Source organism: Morus notabilis, unplaced genomic scaffold (assembly GCF_000414095.1).
Source record: "Morus notabilis unplaced genomic scaffold, ASM41409v2 Scaffold163, whole genome shotgun sequence".
Taxonomy (NCBI): domain Eukaryota; kingdom Viridiplantae; phylum Streptophyta; class Magnoliopsida; order Rosales; family Moraceae; genus Morus; species Morus notabilis.
In genome coordinates, this window is record NW_010360026.1 from 163,332 (window position 1) to 182,304 (window position 18,973).

The 18,973-nt window shown below is 43.0% G+C and overlaps 1 protein-coding gene across 1 annotated transcript in view; it reads left to right on the forward strand.

The window, feature by feature from the left end:
* Nucleotides 1-17,109, forward strand: part of LOC21389068 (intermediate cleaving peptidase 55, mitochondrial) — a 65,114-nt gene extending 48,005 nt beyond the window's left edge. The window contains exons 5-14 of the mRNA XM_024164006.1: nt 4,470-4,676; nt 4,770-4,873; nt 4,950-5,016; nt 5,134-5,241; nt 15,610-15,702; nt 15,838-15,928; nt 16,058-16,128; nt 16,332-16,387; nt 16,811-16,871; nt 16,946-17,109. Coding sequence (XP_024019774.1) covers nt 4,470-4,676; nt 4,770-4,873; nt 4,950-5,016; nt 5,134-5,241; nt 15,610-15,702; nt 15,838-15,928; nt 16,058-16,128; nt 16,332-16,387; nt 16,811-16,871; nt 16,946-17,065 — 978 coding nt within the window. The 3' untranslated portion in view covers nt 17,066-17,109. The remainder of the gene's footprint in view (nt 1-4,469; nt 4,677-4,769; nt 4,874-4,949; nt 5,017-5,133; nt 5,242-15,609; nt 15,703-15,837; nt 15,929-16,057; nt 16,129-16,331; nt 16,388-16,810; nt 16,872-16,945) is intronic.
* Nucleotides 17,110-18,973: the final 1,864 nt, after the last annotated feature.

The following is an 18,973-nucleotide window of genomic DNA, read 5'->3' on the forward strand; positions in this document are numbered from 1 at the left end:
GTGTAAATCCTCTAGCTACCAACCGAGCCTTGAATCTCTCAACTGATCCATCAGCTTTGTACTTTATAGTGAAAATCCACTTGCACCCCACGGGCCTTTTCCCAACTGGCAAATCAGTAATAGTCCATGTTCTATTCTTCTCAAGAGCATCAATCTCATCTTGTACTACCTTCTTCCACTCTAAATTTTGTAATGCCTCTTGTATAGTGCTGGGTACCTGAATATCATCAAGAAAAGTAGAAAATGCTCTGTAAGATGGTGATAACCCTTTATAAGTAACATAATTCCTAATTGGATGACCTGTACATCTCCTAACACCCTTCCTCAATGCAATCGATATGGTAGAGTCATCAATGCTGGGAATTGGCACATCTTCAGCCCTATCCGTACCTGTGTTTTCTTCAGGTGGACTTGAAATTGGGTCAATATCTTGGCCACATGTTGGCTGTGATCCGTGCTCTAGCTCCTGTCTTTTCCTCCTCCTAATGTAGACTTGAAAATTCTCATTAGGAAGTTGTGGAGCCACAGATTGAGCAGGAACAGGAGACTGGATAGGCACGGGAGAAGACACATTTGTGGGCTGGACTGATGACTGAACAGGCACGGATGTGGACAAGTCTTGTGTACGGTCAGTGGGCACAAGCACGGGTTGAGGAGAACTTGGTGACTCAGAGTGGCCAACGGGTACATACTCAAGAAGGGACTCCCAAACTTGATGTTCATTCATGCTCTCCCCTTGAACATGAGATTTAGGGTAGAAGAACACATGTTCAAAGAAAGAGACATCCATGGTAGTGTAAAATCTTTTGGTGGTTGGAGAGTAACATTTGTACCCTTTTTGAGTTGGAGAGTACCATAGGAAAATGCACTTATTGGCTCTAGGATCAAATTTGCTACGGTGTTGGGGATACACATGAACAAATGCCATGCAACCAAATACCTTGAGGGGTAAATCAGATGAATCTGCACGGGTGTGAGGAAAATCTTTTAGAAGAAGCTGACGTGGAGTTTGAAAAGTAAGGACTCTGGATGGCATACGATTGATCAAATAGGTAGCTGTGAGAATTGCTTCCCCCCAGAAATAATTTGGAGCATTAGAGGAAAACATAAGACACCGGGCAACCTCCAAGAGATGTCTATTCTTGCATTCAGCCACCCCATTTTGTTGAGGGGTGTCAACACAAGAACTTATGTGGATTATCCCGTGGTTCTGAAGGTAGGTATTGAGACTACTAGTGAAGTATTCCTTAGCATTGTCTGACTTGAGTACCTGAATTCTAGAGTTAAATTGATTTTGAACCATAAGATTAAAGGTTTGAAAAATTTGCCCGACCTCTGACTTTTCTTTCATAAGGAAAACCCAAGTTACCCGTGTATGATCATCAACGAATGTCACAAACCATCAAGTGCCAGAAACATTTTTTATCCGTGAGGGACCCCACACATCACTATGGATCAAAGAAAAAACAATTGAAGGTTTGTATGGAATTTGAGGATATATTGTTCGAGTATGCTTTGCAATCTGACAGATTTCACAATGAAAAGATGCTGGACTTTTATTGATAAATAATTTGGGAAACAATTTTGCAAGATACACAAAACTAGGATGACCAAGACGATAGTGTAACAATATAATTTCACTATCTTTATTGACATTGGAATTGGACACAGAATTGAAAGACTCTAACAGACTCTGAGACTGGACACAACTTGCTTGAGAAACTTGGTTTAAGGATCGGCCACATGAGAGGGAGATAGAGCCCGGAGCACAGTTCAGCATTGCCAATCATCTTCCCTGATTTCAAGTCCTGAAAAATACACAAGTTTGGATAAAACTTAGTAAAACAGTGAAGGTCACGAGACACTTTGCTAATAGACAAAAGATTACAATCCAAGTTTGGAACATGGAGGACAGAGTCGAGATACAACTCTTTAGTAAGTTGGATGGAACCTGTCCCAACAATTTTTGAATTTGAACCATCAGCAATACGAACGGACGGGTAGCCACTACTTGGCTTGTAATTTTGGAGAAGAGTAGCATCTCCTGTCATGTGATCAAAAGCACTAGTGTCGACTATCCATGGCCTCATTCCTCCTCTGTTAGCAATGAAGGCTGTATGTGAATCCTTTTGAGCAATCAAACCAGTCCCGGAAATGCTACCACTGCCAACTTGACTAAACAGTTTCTGCAGCAAATCCATCTGATCTTTGCTGAATGGGCTAGGCTCGGGAACAGGAGCACTATCAGAGTTGGAAGCCACATATGCTTTGCTGTCTCTATCAAACCGTGGCTTTGGTTTCCAATCAGCTGGTTTGCCATGAAGCTTCCAGCAAGTCTCCTTGTAATGGCCTAGTTTCTTACAGTAATCACACCAAGGCCTTTCCCGTTTCTGACGATCTCCACCATTACTGTTAGATGGTCAGACAACAAGGGCAGATGCATCCAACGTTGAGGCAGGTTGTTTCTTAGATCCCATCATCACTTTCTTTCTACTTTCTTCACGCCTAACCTCTGAGAAAGCCTCCCTGAGACTGGGCAGTTGTTTAGTGCCCATGATTCGACCTCGAACATCATCCAACTCCCTATTAAGTCCTAAGAAAAATTTAAACAGCCGTTTTTGTTCCACAATCTGTTTGTACGTGGCTGCATCTTCCTGACATTTCCATGAGTGAATCTCGAATAAGTCAAGTTGTTGCCAATACCATGTGAGTGTGTTGTAATACTGAGTAACAGACTGCTCTCCTTGGCGGAAGTCATGAAGCACTGATTCAACCTGAAACAGCTCTGAAGTATTTTCAGAGCTGGAGTAGGTCTCTTTGGCTGCATCCCATATTTCTTTTGCAGTCTCAAACAGCAAGAAATTTTCGCCTATGTCATTGTTCATGGAGTTGATAAGCCATGACATGATCATACTATTTTCAATCTTCCACTTTCTAAAACCCGGATTTGTAGTCTCTGGCATGGCTGCTGCTCTCGTGAGATACTCATCCTTTCCCTTACCACAAATGAACAGCAAAACAGATTGTGACCACTGCAAATAATTATGGCCATTTAATTTGTGTCCAGTAATGAGAATAGGATGAGAATCACTGCCACCAAGGTTTGGAATTTCTGAATTTCCTCTGATTCTAGTGCCGTGATGCTGGATGTTTGTGATGAGGCCATTCCGTATTTTGTCATGCTCCAAATATTGCGAAGAAGAAGATGAGGGAGAAGAACGAATAAGGTTGCTGGAAATATAAAAGACAAAAGCCGGGAGAACAGGCCTGAGAACAGAGAAGGGATGGCCGGAAGGAATGATGGCCGGAGAGAGGCGACCTGAAGGGATTAGATGGCCGGAAGGAATGATGGCCAAAGAGAGGCGGCCTGAAGGGATTAGGGTTCAGAGAAACGGCTCTGATACCATGAAGAAATTCTGAATTTCTTATTGAATAAAACTCGGGACTACAACTACATATATATACAAACAATATCTAATAAAGGAAATAACTAACTAGCTTAATTCTTTCTTAAAAAACAAGAAACAGAATCATAGGAGAAGATCACAACCGATCTCTCCTTTTATTCCTAAATACTTTCCTAAAATAAAATCCCTAACTTTGACTTCTGAATATTCAACAAGACTACTCCAAATCTCAAAGGCGGTGTTGCAGCTCACTATTTGAGCTACTCGATTCTCAGTAAGAGATGAGTAGAGCCAACTCATAATCAACCGATTTGTGCGCTGCCAGAAGGTATATTTGGGGTTCAGCTGTTGTCGCTGTAGATCAGGAAATTTAGGAGGACATGGGAGAGACCCATCGATGTATTCTTCCAATCCATTTGCAATGATTATATTGAGCAATTGGTTCTTCCAGAGGAGATAATTATCTCGGTCAAGTTTCATGGTTAGGTTCTGATTGAAATTGGGTAATGGTGGTTGAATGAACTGAGCAGGGGCATTATTGAGGGTTTGTGCTTGAGGTTGGGAGTGAGTGTTTGGGTTCATAGGAGTTTGAATCTGGGTGTTTGCTGTAGAAGAATTTGGTTTCTCCATTAGGATCCTAGGGACCTCTGGGTCTTGATGCTGATACCAAATCAGATTTTAGAAGGTTTTTCAGAGAGTTTTTTTCAGAGAGAAGAAGAGGCAAACGGTGGAGGAAGAAATGCTCAGTCCACTAAGTATCTTTACTGAAAAAAATAGTTTGTATACAATGAGGGCCAGCACTAACCTATACACGTGTGAAGAATCAGCAATATAACAGTACAAATGACAATTGGAGAGAATAACTAACTTATCAGAGGAAAATAAAGCTAGGCTATAATGTTGTACTAAGTAAAACAATTATACACCCTCAAATGTTCTAACAGTTGCTAACCTTTTGAAAATTGCAAATACCTTGATTTGACTGTTGGGAACGTTAATACAGCTTCTATCATGCCCTTCTCATATCTTAACGTTTATTTCCCTTCCTATAACCGACTGCAGATTCTGCCAGATATGATGAAGAGCTCGTCCACATTGTTCCACAATGTCCGTACATCCATACCGGCATATATGGATTTGGAGCCCTTCCAAAAAGCAGCTTACCATGGCAAGGTTAAAGATGTTTCAGATATTACTCACGAGTTGCGATTGATTAAGTCTCCTGCAGAACTTAAGTTAATGAGAGAATCCGCCGCAATTGGTTGCCAGGTATCTACAAGTTGAAATATGCTCTCAAAGTTTATTCTGGAGTGCTACTACACTTCACTGATTGGTGTTATCATGTACGCTGGGATTGGATAGGCGCTTTTGCAGACAATGCTTCACTCAAAGACGTATCCTTATGAGGCTATTCTATCAGCAAAAGTTGAATACGAATGCAAAATTAGAGGTGCTCAGAGAATGGCGTAAGTAATTATTTTATTATTGGATCTTGAAAACCACATTTTTTTTTTCATTAGTTCTATTCTTTTCCATTGCCAGGTTTAACCCAGTAGTTGGTGGTGGGTCCAATGGAAGTGTTGTACATTATTCTCGAAATGATCAGAAAGTGGGTTCAAACAACATGCTCTCTATTCTTCACCCGTTCACGGCACCATAAGCAAATATAATCTTCTTTGATTACGCAGATAGTTCGTGGTTCAACACTTATATTACACTTGTGCAGATTAAAGATGGGGATCTTGTTTTGATGGATATTGGATGTGAGTTGCACGGTTATGTTAGTGATCTTACTCGAACATGGCCACCCTGTGGTAGCTTTTCTTCTCCTCAAGTATGGACATCCGAAGTCTTCGAGTTTTTTAAAGCTTTTAGTTTATGTTACGCTACTATTTATGCGAATACTCCCAGATAACCTGTGGAAATCGGTAGGTCAATTAAGAATACCTAGCCGCCAATCTCACATTATAATCAGAGGTAATAAGCCCCTTTTATATACAATTAGGTTACAATCAGTTAGAGAAAGAAAAGGAAACTAACTCTTAATTTACAGCTAGCTACAAATCAGCAACTAATCTACCATACCGAGATTACATATATTTCCGAAAATAGAATTTCCTAAACAGTAGGAAATAACACGTTTTTCAACACTCCCCCTCAAGTTGGAGCATGAATATCAATCATGTCCAACTTGGATAAATGTTCCTCGAACCTAACCCGTGGATACATACGAGCCCTTCTTCGACCTTCTCTATGATAAAATGTCTATCCACTTCCACATGCTAGTATGGTCATGGTGGATTGGATTGTGAGCAATATTGATTGCTGACTTGTTGTCACAATACAACAACATGGGATTCTCACTTTGAAGTGATAGCTCATTCATGGTTCTTTTTAACCATAGAAGTTCACATATTCCTTGTGCAAGAGCTCGAAGTTCGGCTTCAGCACTACTCCTTGCAACCACTGGTTGTTTTTTGCTTTTCCAGGTCACTAGATTGCCCCATATAAATGTGCAGTACCCAGTGGTAGACCTTTTATCATTGGCTGATCCAGCCCAATCTGCATCAGTAAATGCCTCGATCTTCCTTGAATCATTCTTTTTGAAAAACAACCCCTTTCCTGGGGTTCCTTTGAGATATCTCAGAATGCGATGAACTGCTCCAAGATGTTCTTCATATGGCTCGTGCATAATTTGGCTGACCACACTTACAGCATAGGCAATATCAGGCCGTGTATGGGATAGATAGATTAGACGCCCAACCAACCTCGGGTATCTCCTTTTATCGACAGGCACCTCTCCTTTCTTATATCCCAACTTGTGGTTCTCTTCAATAGGTGTATCTGTTGGTTTTACTCCCCAGAAAACCCGTCTCTCTGAGCAAATCAACAGTATATTTTCTTTGTGAAACATAAATTCCTTTCTTTGATCTTGCGACTTCCATACCGAGAAAGTACCTCATGGGTCCAAGGTCCTTGATTTCAAACTCTTTGGCTAGAACCTGCTTCACTCTTTCTCCTTCGGTTGTGTCATCTCCAGTAAGAAGGATATCATCAACGTACTGATAAGCCACCGATTCGTTTTACATATGCCAGACGTGCTAAGCACGTGTCTTAGCTGAGGTGGCCTTGTGCTGAGGTCATAAAGAGGTGGGAGAGCAGTGTGTGCTGGCATGATTAATTGAATTAGTTAATTGTGCATGAAAAAGAATGCAGTTAGGCAAGTTGTTACCTATTTAGTGGGTGGGGCATGTGTGAGGGGGGGTATCTTGGCATTTTTAGAGTGGACTTGGGAGAGAGCTGGTCCTCTCGAAAGACCAGTACTATCTTGTATTCCCCTTTTCGCTATCAATAAAACTTTATTCCATATTTTTCTTCCTTCCTGTACTTGGGCTCTATCAATTTGGTATCAGAGCACCCGATCTTTCTTTTCATGGCTAAGCAACTGGAACCCCGCATTACCGCGATGGAGGAACAGGTTGGATCCCTTTGTTCCGATATGCAGCATCTAGGCCCAATGGAGCAACATCTTGCCATGGTTATGGATAAGCTTTCCATCCTCGATCGGGTGGATAAGGCTCTTCAGCGTTTGGAGTCCCCGCGTGTCGCTGGTAATCTGTCGTCCTTGGAGGAGTCCAATGGGGTGGCCCGACCGGGAGGTGCTTCGGGAGACAAAGGGAAGTCGGTGATGTCCTCGGATATTCCAGATCTTGAGCTTGGGAAGGCGGACGAGTTTCGGGAGTCTCTGATTCGCGGCGATCTGGGAGTGCGCCGGTTGGAGATGTCGTTGTTCGAGGGTGACAATCCCGAGGGTTGGCTTTTTCGGGTGGAACGTTACTTCTCGGTGAATCGTTTGACAGAGGAGGTTGAGTGCTGCTGCGATTTGTTTCGAAGGGGAAGCTCTGGCTTGGTTCCAATGGGAGGATGGCAGGAACCCTGTTCGTTCTTGGTTGGAGCTCAAACGCAAACTCCTCGATCGATTCTGATCTTCCCAAGAAGGGTCAGCTCTTGACAAATTCCTGGCTATTCAACAGAAGGGAACCGTGTGAGACTATCGCCGACTCTTCGAGGCATTGGCGGCTCAGGTGGTCGACGTCCCTACTCACGTGCTGGAGAGCACGTTCATCAACAGATTACGGCCAGAGATTCGGGCGGAGGTACGCATGTATCACCCGGAGTCCCTCGACCGACTGATGACCCGAGCTCAGCTAGTGGAGGAGCGCAATAACATGTTGATGGCCCACCGCCAGGGCCCATCGGGAATTGGGCCTCAGGGCGCACCTCAAGCCCAACAGCCCAGTGGAGCGAGCGGAGGGCCCGATCCCTCTAAACACGTCAGGTTTTCCATTCCTTCGAATTCTCATAGTCTTACCCAGCTCCCTTCATTCCAAAAATTCCAGGCGCCGTCGGCAAATCACTCCGCTCCTTCGAAACCGCCAGCCGTCCGTCAAATGTCTGACGCCGAGCTCTTACAGCGCCGCGCGAAAAGGCTGTGTTTCCGTTGTGACGAGAAATTTTTTGTGGGGCATTGTTGCAAGAATCGCGAGTTACATGTCTTGATGGTGGACGATGATTTCGATGCTGTTGAGCCACCACCTCGGGAGGACGATGCGGAGGGCCTTACCGAGCAGGGGCCTTACCGAGCAGGCCGTCACGGAGGTTGTGGAATTGTCCATCAATTCCGTGGTGAGTCTTGCCGACCCGCGTATGATGAAGGTAAAAGGGTCTATTGCCAAGCAGGAGGTCGTGGTGTTGATTGACTGTGGCGCATCCAACAACTTCATTTCCACGGTAGTAGTAGAGAAACTTGGGCTGTCGTGCTCGGATACCGCTGGGTACGGGGTGTTGATGGGCACAAGGATCACTGTCAAGGGCGCTGGTGTGTGTAAGGGGGTGGTCCTGACGTTGCCTTGTGTCGAGATCGTTGAAGACTTCTTGCCTTTGGAATTGGGGAGCGCAGACGTTATCCTTGGGATGAAATGGTTGGCTTCGTGTGGTATGCATGTCGATTGGAAGGCCTTAACCATGCATTTCCGGGTTGGCGGAACGGGCGTGACTTTGAAGGGGGATCCGACCTTGTGTACTTCACGGGTGTCTTTGAAAACCATGATCTCGACTCTCAAGGACGATGGGGATGGATACTTGGTCGAGTTGAGCCATCTTGCAGCGGTCACGCCGAAGGCAGAAGAGTCTATTCCCACGGCAGTTCAACTTGTTTTGGATCAATTTTCATAGGTGTTTGCTTGGGAGGACGGCTTGCCCCTAACTCGGTCTAGGGATCATGCCATCGTGCTCAAGTCCGGTTCGGAGCCCGTTAATGTCCGGCCATTCCATTATCCACAGTTGCAGAAGGAGGAGATTGAGAGGCTGGTGCGAGACATGCTCACGGCAGGAATCATCCAACCGAGTGTGAGTCCCTTTTCGAGCCCAGTTCTTCTGGTACGTAAAAAAGACAATAGCTGGAGGTTCTGTGTGGATTATCGTTCCTTGAATAAGGCTACGATCGCCGACAAGTTTCCAATACCCGTGATCGATGAATTGCATGGGGCCAAGGTGTTCTCCAAGCTGGATCTTAAGTCCGGTTATCATCAAATCCGGGTGAAATTAGAGGACGTGCACAAGACAGCATTCCGCACGCACACGGGTCACTACGAATTCCTGGTGATGCCCTTTGGGCTCACTAATGCACCGGCTACATTTCAGGTGCTCATGAACGACCTTTTCCGGGATATCCTCAGCAAATTCGTCTTGGTTTTCTTTGACGACATTTGGTGTACAGCCGGAGCTTTGAGGACCACTGTGAGCACCTCCGGCAAGTGCTGCAAATTCTGTCCTCTCACCGCCTATTCGCTAACCGGAAGAAATGTGTGTTCGGCCAGGAAAAATTGGAGTATCTCGGTCACATTGTGTCCCGAGATGGGGTGGCAGCCGATGAGGCTAAAGTGGCAACTATGACGAACTGGCCACGACCTCGCTCTCTCAAAGAGCTACGGGGTTTCTTGGGGCTTACCGGGTACTACAGATGTTTTGTGGAAGGGTATGGTCGGCTGGCTTGGCCCTTAACTGATCAATTAAAAAAAGACAATTTTCAATGGTCCGACAAGGCGGAGGCCGCCTTCCAAGCATTGAAGGACGCTATGGTAACGGTTCCGGTATTGGCTCTTCCGGATTTCTCGGCCCCCTTTGTGGTGGAAACGGACGCGTCGGGACATGGGGTTGGGGCGGTGTTGATGCAACGACAATGCCCAATTGCTTACTTCAACCGGGTGTTGCCTGAGCGCACACGGACGAAATCTGTCTATGAGAGGGAGCTCATGGCTGTGGTTTGGGCGCTGCAAAAATGGAGGCATTACTTGCTTGGCTGCCACTTTGTTGTACGCACCGATCAATGGAGTTTGAAGTTTCTGTTAGAGGAGCGAAAGGTTAGTCCGGAGCACCAACGCTGGCTGACCAAGTTGATGGGATTCGACTTCGAGATTCAATACAAGCCGGGGCTGGAAAACAGGGCAGCTGATGCCTTGTCACGGGTGGTTTCAGGGGCGGCCCTCCTGGCGCTAACAGTGCCTCGGGTAGTGGAGTTTGATGACCTAGAACAACACATGGCACAGGATGACGAGCTCCGGGGAATAGTGGAGACCTCGCTTCGGGATCCAACTTCGAAACCAGGATACTCCCTTGTCCAGGGGCGGCTCATATACAAGCAACGTTTGGTCATTCCTAAGCTGTCTTCACTTGTGGGGGCCCTGCTGAAAGAATATCACGATGGCAATTTGGGGGGACACTTAGGTTTTTTGAAGACTTGGAAGCGGTTGGCGGCGCACTTTTATTGGGAGGGCATGAAGGGCGACATCGCTCGCTACGTTAGCCACTGCACTGTGTGTCAGCAACAGAAAAGTTCCACGTTGTCCCCGGGCGGCTTACTCCAACCCCTTCCGATTCCTTCACAAATATGGGAGGACCTTTCTATGGATTTTGTGGAAGGGTTGCCTCGGTCGGAGGGTGTCGATACAGTTTTGGTTGTGGTGGATCGTCTAACCAAATACGCTCATTTCATCGGCCTCAAACACCCGTACTCAGCTCCAGGGTCGCGGCTGCTTTTGTCAAAGACGTGGTTCGCTTGCACGGAGTTCCACACTCGATAGTGTCAGACCGGGATAAGGTGTTCATGATCCGTTTTTGGTCGGAACTTTTTAAACTTCAGGGCACCAATCTGAAGCACAGTACCGCATACCACCCGCAGACCATGGCCAAACGGAAGTGGTGAATAGATGCTTGGAAACCTACCTGCGCTGCTTGGCGGGTGGCTGTCCTCGGCAGTGGGCAAAATGGCTCTCCTGGGCAGAGTATTGGTACAATACGGCGTTTCACACAGCCACCACTCCCTTTCAGGCAGTATATGGCCGACCCCCTCCCTCGCTGCTCCGTTACGATCAGGGGACCACTATCTGCTCGGATGTTGACCAGTCGTTGAAGGAGCGGGACATCATGTTAGACGAGCTACGAAACCATCTCTTGAAGGCCCAGAGTCGCATGAAACGGGTGGCTGACTCCCACCGGAGAGATGTCTAGTTCGATGTGGGGAACTTGGTATACGTGAAATTGCGGCCCTATAGGCAGCGCACAGTGGCGTCTCGGCCCTTCGAAAAGCTGAGCCCGCATTTCTTTGGACCTTTTCCTGTTGAAGCTCGAATAGGACCAGTGGTGTATAGGCTGACCTTGCCTTCAGGGGCGGCTATCCACCCTGTCTTCCACGTTTCGCAGCTCAAGCAGGCCATCGGGAGTAAGGAGGCCACTCCGACCTTCCCACCTCAGCTTAACTTTGACTTGGAGTTATGTGTGACGTCTGAGGCTGTTCTGGGCCTTCGTGCAGGAAAAGGGGGTCCTGGCCATCATTTGGAGGTGTTGATCCAGTGGCAGGGTCTGCCCTCTTTTGAGTCAACTTGGGAGCCTTACGAACTGATTCAGGAGCAATTTCCAAAATTTTACCTTGAGGACAAGGTGTCTCTATGGGTGGGGAGTAATGATAAGCCACCGATTCGTTTTACATATGCCAGGTGTGCTAAGCACGTGTCTTAGCTGAGGTGGCCTTGTGCTGAGGTCATAAAGAGGTGGGAGAGCAGTGTGTGCTGGCAGGATTAATTGAATTAGTTAATTGTGCATGAAAAAGAATGCAGTTAGGCAAGTTGTTAGCTATTTAGTGGGTGGGGCATGTGCGAGGGGAGGTATCTTGGCATTTTCTGAGTGGACTTGGGAGAGAGCTGGTCCTCTCGAAAGACCAGTACTATCTTGTATTCCCCTTTTCGCTATCAATAAAACTTTATTCTAGATTTTTCTTCCTTCCTGTACTTAGGCTCTATCACGTACACAATTAGAACTGAAATTTTTCCATCTTGAGATTTCCTGAAAACAAAGTATGATCAGTGTGAGCTTGGGTGTATCCATATCTCTTCACCGTTTTTTAAAACCAATCAAACCAGGCTCTTGGATACTGTTTTAATCCATAGAGGGATTTTTTCAGTCTGCACACATTATCCATACCATAAACGTCTTCAAAACCTGGAGGAACATCCATAAAAACTTCTTTTGCCAAGTCCCCCCCATTTAGGAATGCATTTTTTATGTCGAGTTGGGAAATTTTCCAGTCTAAGTTTGCAGCAACAGAGAGAAAGACTCGAATAGTGTTGAGTTTTGCTACTAGGGCAAAGGTTTCTTGATAGTCTATTCCGTAGGCTTGTGTGAATCCTTTTGCGACCAAGCAAGCCTTATATCTTTCAATAGAACCATCCAAATTATACTTCACCGTAAACACCCATTTGCACCCAACTGTTTTCTTGCCCTTCGGTATTGCTAACACTCCCAAGTTCCATTTTTCTCTAGTGCTTTGATCTCCTCCATAACAGCTGCTCTCCATTCTGGAACACTCAATGCCTCTTGAACTGACTTAGGAATCACTACACTGGACAGATTAGTGGCAAAAGCTCGATAGGATGGAGACAAATTACTAAAGCACATGTAGTCTGAAATGGGATGAGAAGTACATGTTCTTTTTCCTTTTCTTAGGGCAATAGGAATATCTAAGTCCTAAGCTGGTGTAGAATTACCTGGACTTTCGGAGGGGACATGATCTGCAGGAGGGTTCAGACTTGAAGTATCAAGAACTGGTGGATCCAATGACTGGTTCTGCCTTGGTGTGTGAATTCCTTCATTTCCCTTTCTTTTCCGTCTCTCATAGACAATTAATTCAGGAATTTGGAACTCTTTCCCAGTTTTTTTCGTGAGTGGAGTGGACTTGGAAGTGGACTCGGGTGCAGTGGGTAGTTCCTGAGGAAATGAAATAGAGTGATCTAGTGGAGGAATGGAAACAGGTTGGGGACTTTTGGGCACTGAGGTGAGAGGGCTCACAGAGATAGGAAGAGTATCCCAAAAATTATCCCAAGAAATCTCTTATGTTTTCACACTCCCCCCCTGAAAAGAATTTTTGGTAAAGTAGGGTTGATTCTCAAAGAAGGAAACATCTATACTAACAAACATTTTTCTAGTCTTTGGATCAAAGCACTTATACCCCTTTTTTGTTGGTGAGTAGCCCACGAAAACACATTTGATGGCCCTTGGATCAAATTTACCCCTGCTATGGGAATGGATATGAACGAATGAGGTGCACCCAAATATCCTAAGTGGTAAATCTAAAATCAGACGATTTGTTGGATACACTTTGAAACATTTCTAGAGGAGTCTTGTACCCTAAAACTCGAGTGGGCATTCTATTGATGAGAAATGAAGCGGTGAGGATAGCTTCTCCCCATAAGGTTTTTGGCACATTAGTGGTGAACATTAAGGACCTAGCAACTTCAAGTAGGTGCTTACTTTTCCGTTCAGCCACCCCATTTTGTTGAGGGGTATCTACACAACTACTTTGATGAACAATTCCCTCACTTTGATGAAATTTTCCAAGAACAATTTTAAAATACTCACTCCCATTGTCTGTCCTGAGGATTTGAATTTGGGTTTGAAATTGAGTTTTGACCATTGAGTGAAAATTCTTAAAAACTTGTTCTGTTTCAGATTTTGTTGTTAAGAGATATACCCAACATAGCCTAGTATGATCGTCGATGAAAGTAATAAACCATCTAGCACCTGAAAAATGTTTAACTCGTGAGAGACCCCATATGTCACTGTGTATTACTGAGAATGGTGCTGAATGTTTGTATGTTTGAGATGGAAATGATACACGGTGATGTTTGGAGAGTTGACAAATTTCACATTGAAAGGAAGTGGGGTCTTTATTATTGAAAAGAGATGGAAACAAATTTTTCAGATACAGAAAGCTGGGGTGGCCGAGTCTATAGTGCCACAACATAACATTATTCTCACATAAAGAAACATAAAAAGATTTGCAGTCTGGATTTTGTCTACTTGAGTCTTCCTTGTCTAGGTAATAAAGTCCTCCACACTCTTTAGCATTGCCAATCATCTTCCCCGAAGCCAGTTCCTGAAATTGACATGAAGAAGAGCTAAACTTAGCAACACAATTGTGATCCTGGGTGAGTTTGCTAATGGATAAAAGGTTGCATGAAATGGAAGGCACATGAAGTACAGACTCTAGGACCAGATTTTTGGACAAAATGATTGAACCTTTTCCTGCTACTGTGGCTAATGAACCATTAGCAATTTTTACTTTCAGGTTACCAGCACAAGGAGAATAAGAGGAGAAGAGTGAGGAACAACCTATCATATAATCTGAGGCACCAGAATCTATAACCCATGGGGTTCTGTCCTCAGTTAGCACACTGAAGGACTGAGGAAAATTACCTTTCTGGGCAATCGAGGCAGATGGAAGGGAAGTAGAATTCAGGAGTTTCATAAGGTTTTCGAGTTGTTCCTTATTAAGGGCAACAGGAGCACTTTCTGGTATTGATTCCTCAGAGGCCGTTTGAAGAGCTCTGCTAGTCCGTTGGTCTGGTTGTCCGTTTTTCAGATGAGGGGGTTTTCTGTGCAGTTTCCAACAAGTTTCACGGGTGTGTCGAGATTTTTTACAATGGTCGTACCAGGGTCTATTTCCCTTTTTATTTCGAGTGTCAATCCCACCATCAGAAAAGGTGGAGAACCTGTTGCTTCTGACTGCAAGAGCGGATGACTTTGACTCAGTGACAGGAACCTCTTGGGTCTCTTTTCCCAGCATAACACTCCTTCTGCTTTCCTCCCTGCGGACCTCAGAGAATACTTCACGAGTGGATGGCAAGACTTCACGTCCAAGAATTCTACCACGAACCTCATCAAGTTTGTTGTTCAAGCCAGCCAAGAATGCGAAAACACGGTCCTTCTCGATCATCTTTTTGAATATGGCATTGTCTTGTGGACAGTGCCATTCATAGTCGTAAAATAAATCTAGCTCCTGCCATAAGGTTCTGAGCATATTATAGTATTGCAACACACTCAGATTGCCTTGTTTCGTGTTGCGGATGCGTGTGGTAATTTCATAGACCTGGGCAGAATTTTCCAGATCAGAAAAAGTCTTCGTTGCAGCTTCCCAGATTTCTTGAGCAGTGGCCAGGAACATATAAGTCTTGCTGATCGCTGGCTCCATCGAATTGATTAGCCATGACATGATCAAGGCATTCTCAGATTCCCAGGTCTCAATGGATTCGAGACCTTCTTTTGATTTCTGTGTCACTCCCGTTAGAAACCCAGTCTTTCCACGACCCCGGATGAATAACATGACCGATTGGGACCATTGGAGAAAATTTTCTCCATTGAGTTTGTGAGTGGTAATTAGGTGAGAAGAAAGATTGTCATGAGTATTTGACAGGAGAGCAGGTTTTGAAGATGATTTCGCCAATCCAGAATCGAGCGACTTATCACCTACGCTGGATGTGCCAGACATGGTGGCTGTTTGATTTTTCCGGTGATCAGATGTTTGGCTCTGATACCATGTGGAAATCGGTAGGTCAATTAAGAATACCTAGCCGTCAGTCTCACATTATAATCAGAGGTAATAAGCCTCTTTTATATACAATTAGGTTACAATCAGTTAGAGAAAGAAAAAGAAACTAATTCCTAATTTACAGCTAGCTACAAATCAGCAACTAATCTACCATACAGAGATTACATATATTTCCGAAAATAGAATTTCCTAAACAGTAGGAAATAACACGTTTTCAACAACCTGGTCTCATACTTGAGATATGTCATGTCTATATTTCAGGAGGACCTTTATGAGCTGATTCTGCAAACGAACAAGGAATCTTTGAAGCTCTGCAAACCTGGTGCTAGTATTCAACAAATACACAACTATTCGGTACTTGGAGAATGGATTTTTTTTTTTTTTTGGGTTCCCTGAATTTTCTCATTTTTTAGAATCAAGAGAGTGAAATTTCATCTCCTCTTAATTCTGAAGTAATTGATTAACTTTAAATTTCATGTGCTTGCACAGGTTGCAATGCTGCGCAAAGGACTCAATGAGATTGGAATCTTGAAAAGTGAAGCAAGCCATTCTTATCATCAGCTGAATCCAACTTCTATAGGTTTTTTTTGCATATCCCTTTGCATGAGTTCAATTTTTCTTTTATTATGATTGTTCGGCATGAGAATATACCATTGTCATAAGAACAACCAAATTGGTTTTGCGATTATTTTCTTCTCTTGTTGTTCAGGTCATTATCTAGGAATGGATGTCCATGATTGTTCAACAGTCAGTTATAACCGTCCTTTGAAGCCAGGTGTTGTAAGTTGTCTCCCACATCAAACACCATTTTCACATATATATAGTTCCTTTCTGTTTTCATTCTCTTATAAATCAAGAGCCTTATCCATACCGCTTCAACATTCTGGCCATATGCCAACTGTAACACTGCAACATCAACATCGAACATGTATAGGTGCTGCAAGCTGTGTTCTACTTTTACAAATCTTCTTGGTCTTGGGCAGGTGATAACGATTGAACCGGGAATCTATATCCCATCTTCTTTTGATGGTCCAGAGAGGTACTTTCTACTTATCTACACCAAATAATTGTCCTTCGTTTACTTGGAGATGCAGTTGGTTCTTGGTGTATGGTAAAATGTACTATCATCCTCATACTCAGAAAAGGGGAGCAATTAGACTCGGCTCTGACTAAGCACTTGTACTCATTAGGAAAGGGAGACTACTTTTAGTCATTCTCAAATATTCCTGATATTGTTGCAATAGTTGGCCCCCTCATATCATTGTTGATGCTAATCTAGTTAATTTCAATTTTCCAATTATCTCTCAACAAACTAGTCCTCAACGTTAAATTGGATTATCTTTTGATGCCTTGGGGGTAGACCGAAGTGTGTGCGCCCAATGTGTGTGAGGACATTACTAAACTTAGTTTTTGATGTCTGATGAACCGCAGTAGCTAATACACTCAAGGATATGTCATGCAGGTATCAGGGCATTGGGATAAGAATTGAAGATGAGGTCCTCATTACTGATTCAGGATACGAGGTAGAATCGGACTATGTTAGGAATTCATAAAGTTGGGAATTCATGATAAACATTGAGATCTTTTTGTATGGCAGGTACTCACTGCATCAGTTCCAAAAGAGGTCAAACAGATCGAATCCTTGCTAAACAATTTTTCTTATGGAATGGAGGTTGGAATGGACAGACGTAACAATACGAGAGTTGCTTCCAAGTGATCTTCTTCGTCATGGAAAATGAATCCGTAAGCCTAGACTCATGTCTTCTCTCAAAAGCTTCAATGAGGTGAATAAATATCATTTCTCAATGGAATTTTCCTTGCACATATTACTCTCCTCAGCCGTAAAAGTTTTGTTACCCAATTTTGTAAAACTTGCCCTTCTTGTATTGCTTTCATTCATTTGCTCAGGAAATTCCCAAAAAATACGAAATAAGATAAAATAAAACATAGAGATTAAATGTTGGTGATTGTTTGTCATTGGGATTCATGTGTTGTTCAAATGTCTAGAGATAATTACGTCTATATAATTTTTGCTTCCAAATGCACGAATATTATTTTCAGCCAAAAAATAAATGCACTAACATTTTGACATGCTCCATTTTCCTTTGGTAATTCGTCTGTTTTCATCATAAATTTATACACATGTACTGCATTTATTATAAGACAAACCATTAAATTGAGTATACCAATTACCAACTAGGTTTCAACCTACTTTAGTTAGTTAGATACTGGTGGGAACCAGGCCATTAAATCTGTCAAAACAGAGTCCCAGAACCTGGGTTCTAAAGTCACTTAAAAAGTCTTAACCCACTTGTCCACAAACTTCTTGTCACATGTCATTTCGGAGGTATATCTTACTCTAGATTTAGAACGGTGAAGTGATGTTACATTAGGCTGAAAATAAATTATAATTGTTTCACGTACGTATATATGTTCTTTAACATGTTTTAACTCTAGGCGTTATCATTACTATTATTTTTTTCTAGAGTTTCTCGGGTAAACTGTCAAACTATTATATATGTATTAAAAAAAAATTGATGTTAACGTCAGATTTGTAAACTAAAACACATAGGAATATGTTGGTTTAGTTTAAGGAATTACAAGCATAAATCTGTCGGAAGATGATTATGTAGAATTTTAGGTTGACTAGATGAACTTTGCTACAGCAATCGTATAGAAAATCGTGGTCAGAGTTGCAACCGATGGGAAATCAGTAATCCTAGCGTTCATCCATCATTAAATCACAGCTCTAAGCTCAGATCTTGTTGACTTTTACCTCTTGTCTGCATTTAAATTACAGTCTTTGGTCTTATACATTCTTTTCACTTAATTAATATCAATTTGGCATTCAAACTATTCTCAATCATATTGATAAAACTGGTTTTTGTAATAGAATTTCTCATTAACTCAGTCCCTGTTCCTCATTACTGATTCAGGATACGAGGTAGAATCGGACTATGTTAGGAATTCATAAAGTTGGGAATTCATGATAAACATTGAGATCTTTTTGTATGGCAGGTACTCACTGCATCAGTTCCGAAAGAGGTCAAACAGATCGAATCCTTGCTAAACAATTTTTCTTATGGAATGGAGGTTGGAATGGACAGACGTAACAATACGAGAGTTGCTTCCAAGTGATCTTCTTCGTGATGGAAAATGAATCCGTGAGCCTATACTCATGTCTTCTCTCAAAAGCTTCAATGAGGTGAATAAATATCATTTCTCAATGGAATTTTCCTTGCACATATTACTCTCCTCAGCCGTAAAAGTTTTGTTACCCAATTTTGTAAAACTTGCCCTTCTTGTATTGCTTTCATTCATTTGCTCAGGAAATTCCCAAAAAATACGAAATAAGATAAAATAAAACATAGAGATTAAATGTTCGTGATTGTTTGTCATTGGGATTCATGTGTCGTTCAAATGTCTAGAGATAATTACGTCTGTATAATTTTTGCTTCCAAATGCACGAATATTATTTTCAGCCAAAAAATAAATGCACTAACATTTTGACATGCTCCATTTTCCATTGGTAATTCGTCTGTTTTCATCATAAATTTATACACATGTATTGCATTGATTATAAGACAAACCATTAAATTGAGTATACCAATTACCAACTAGGTTT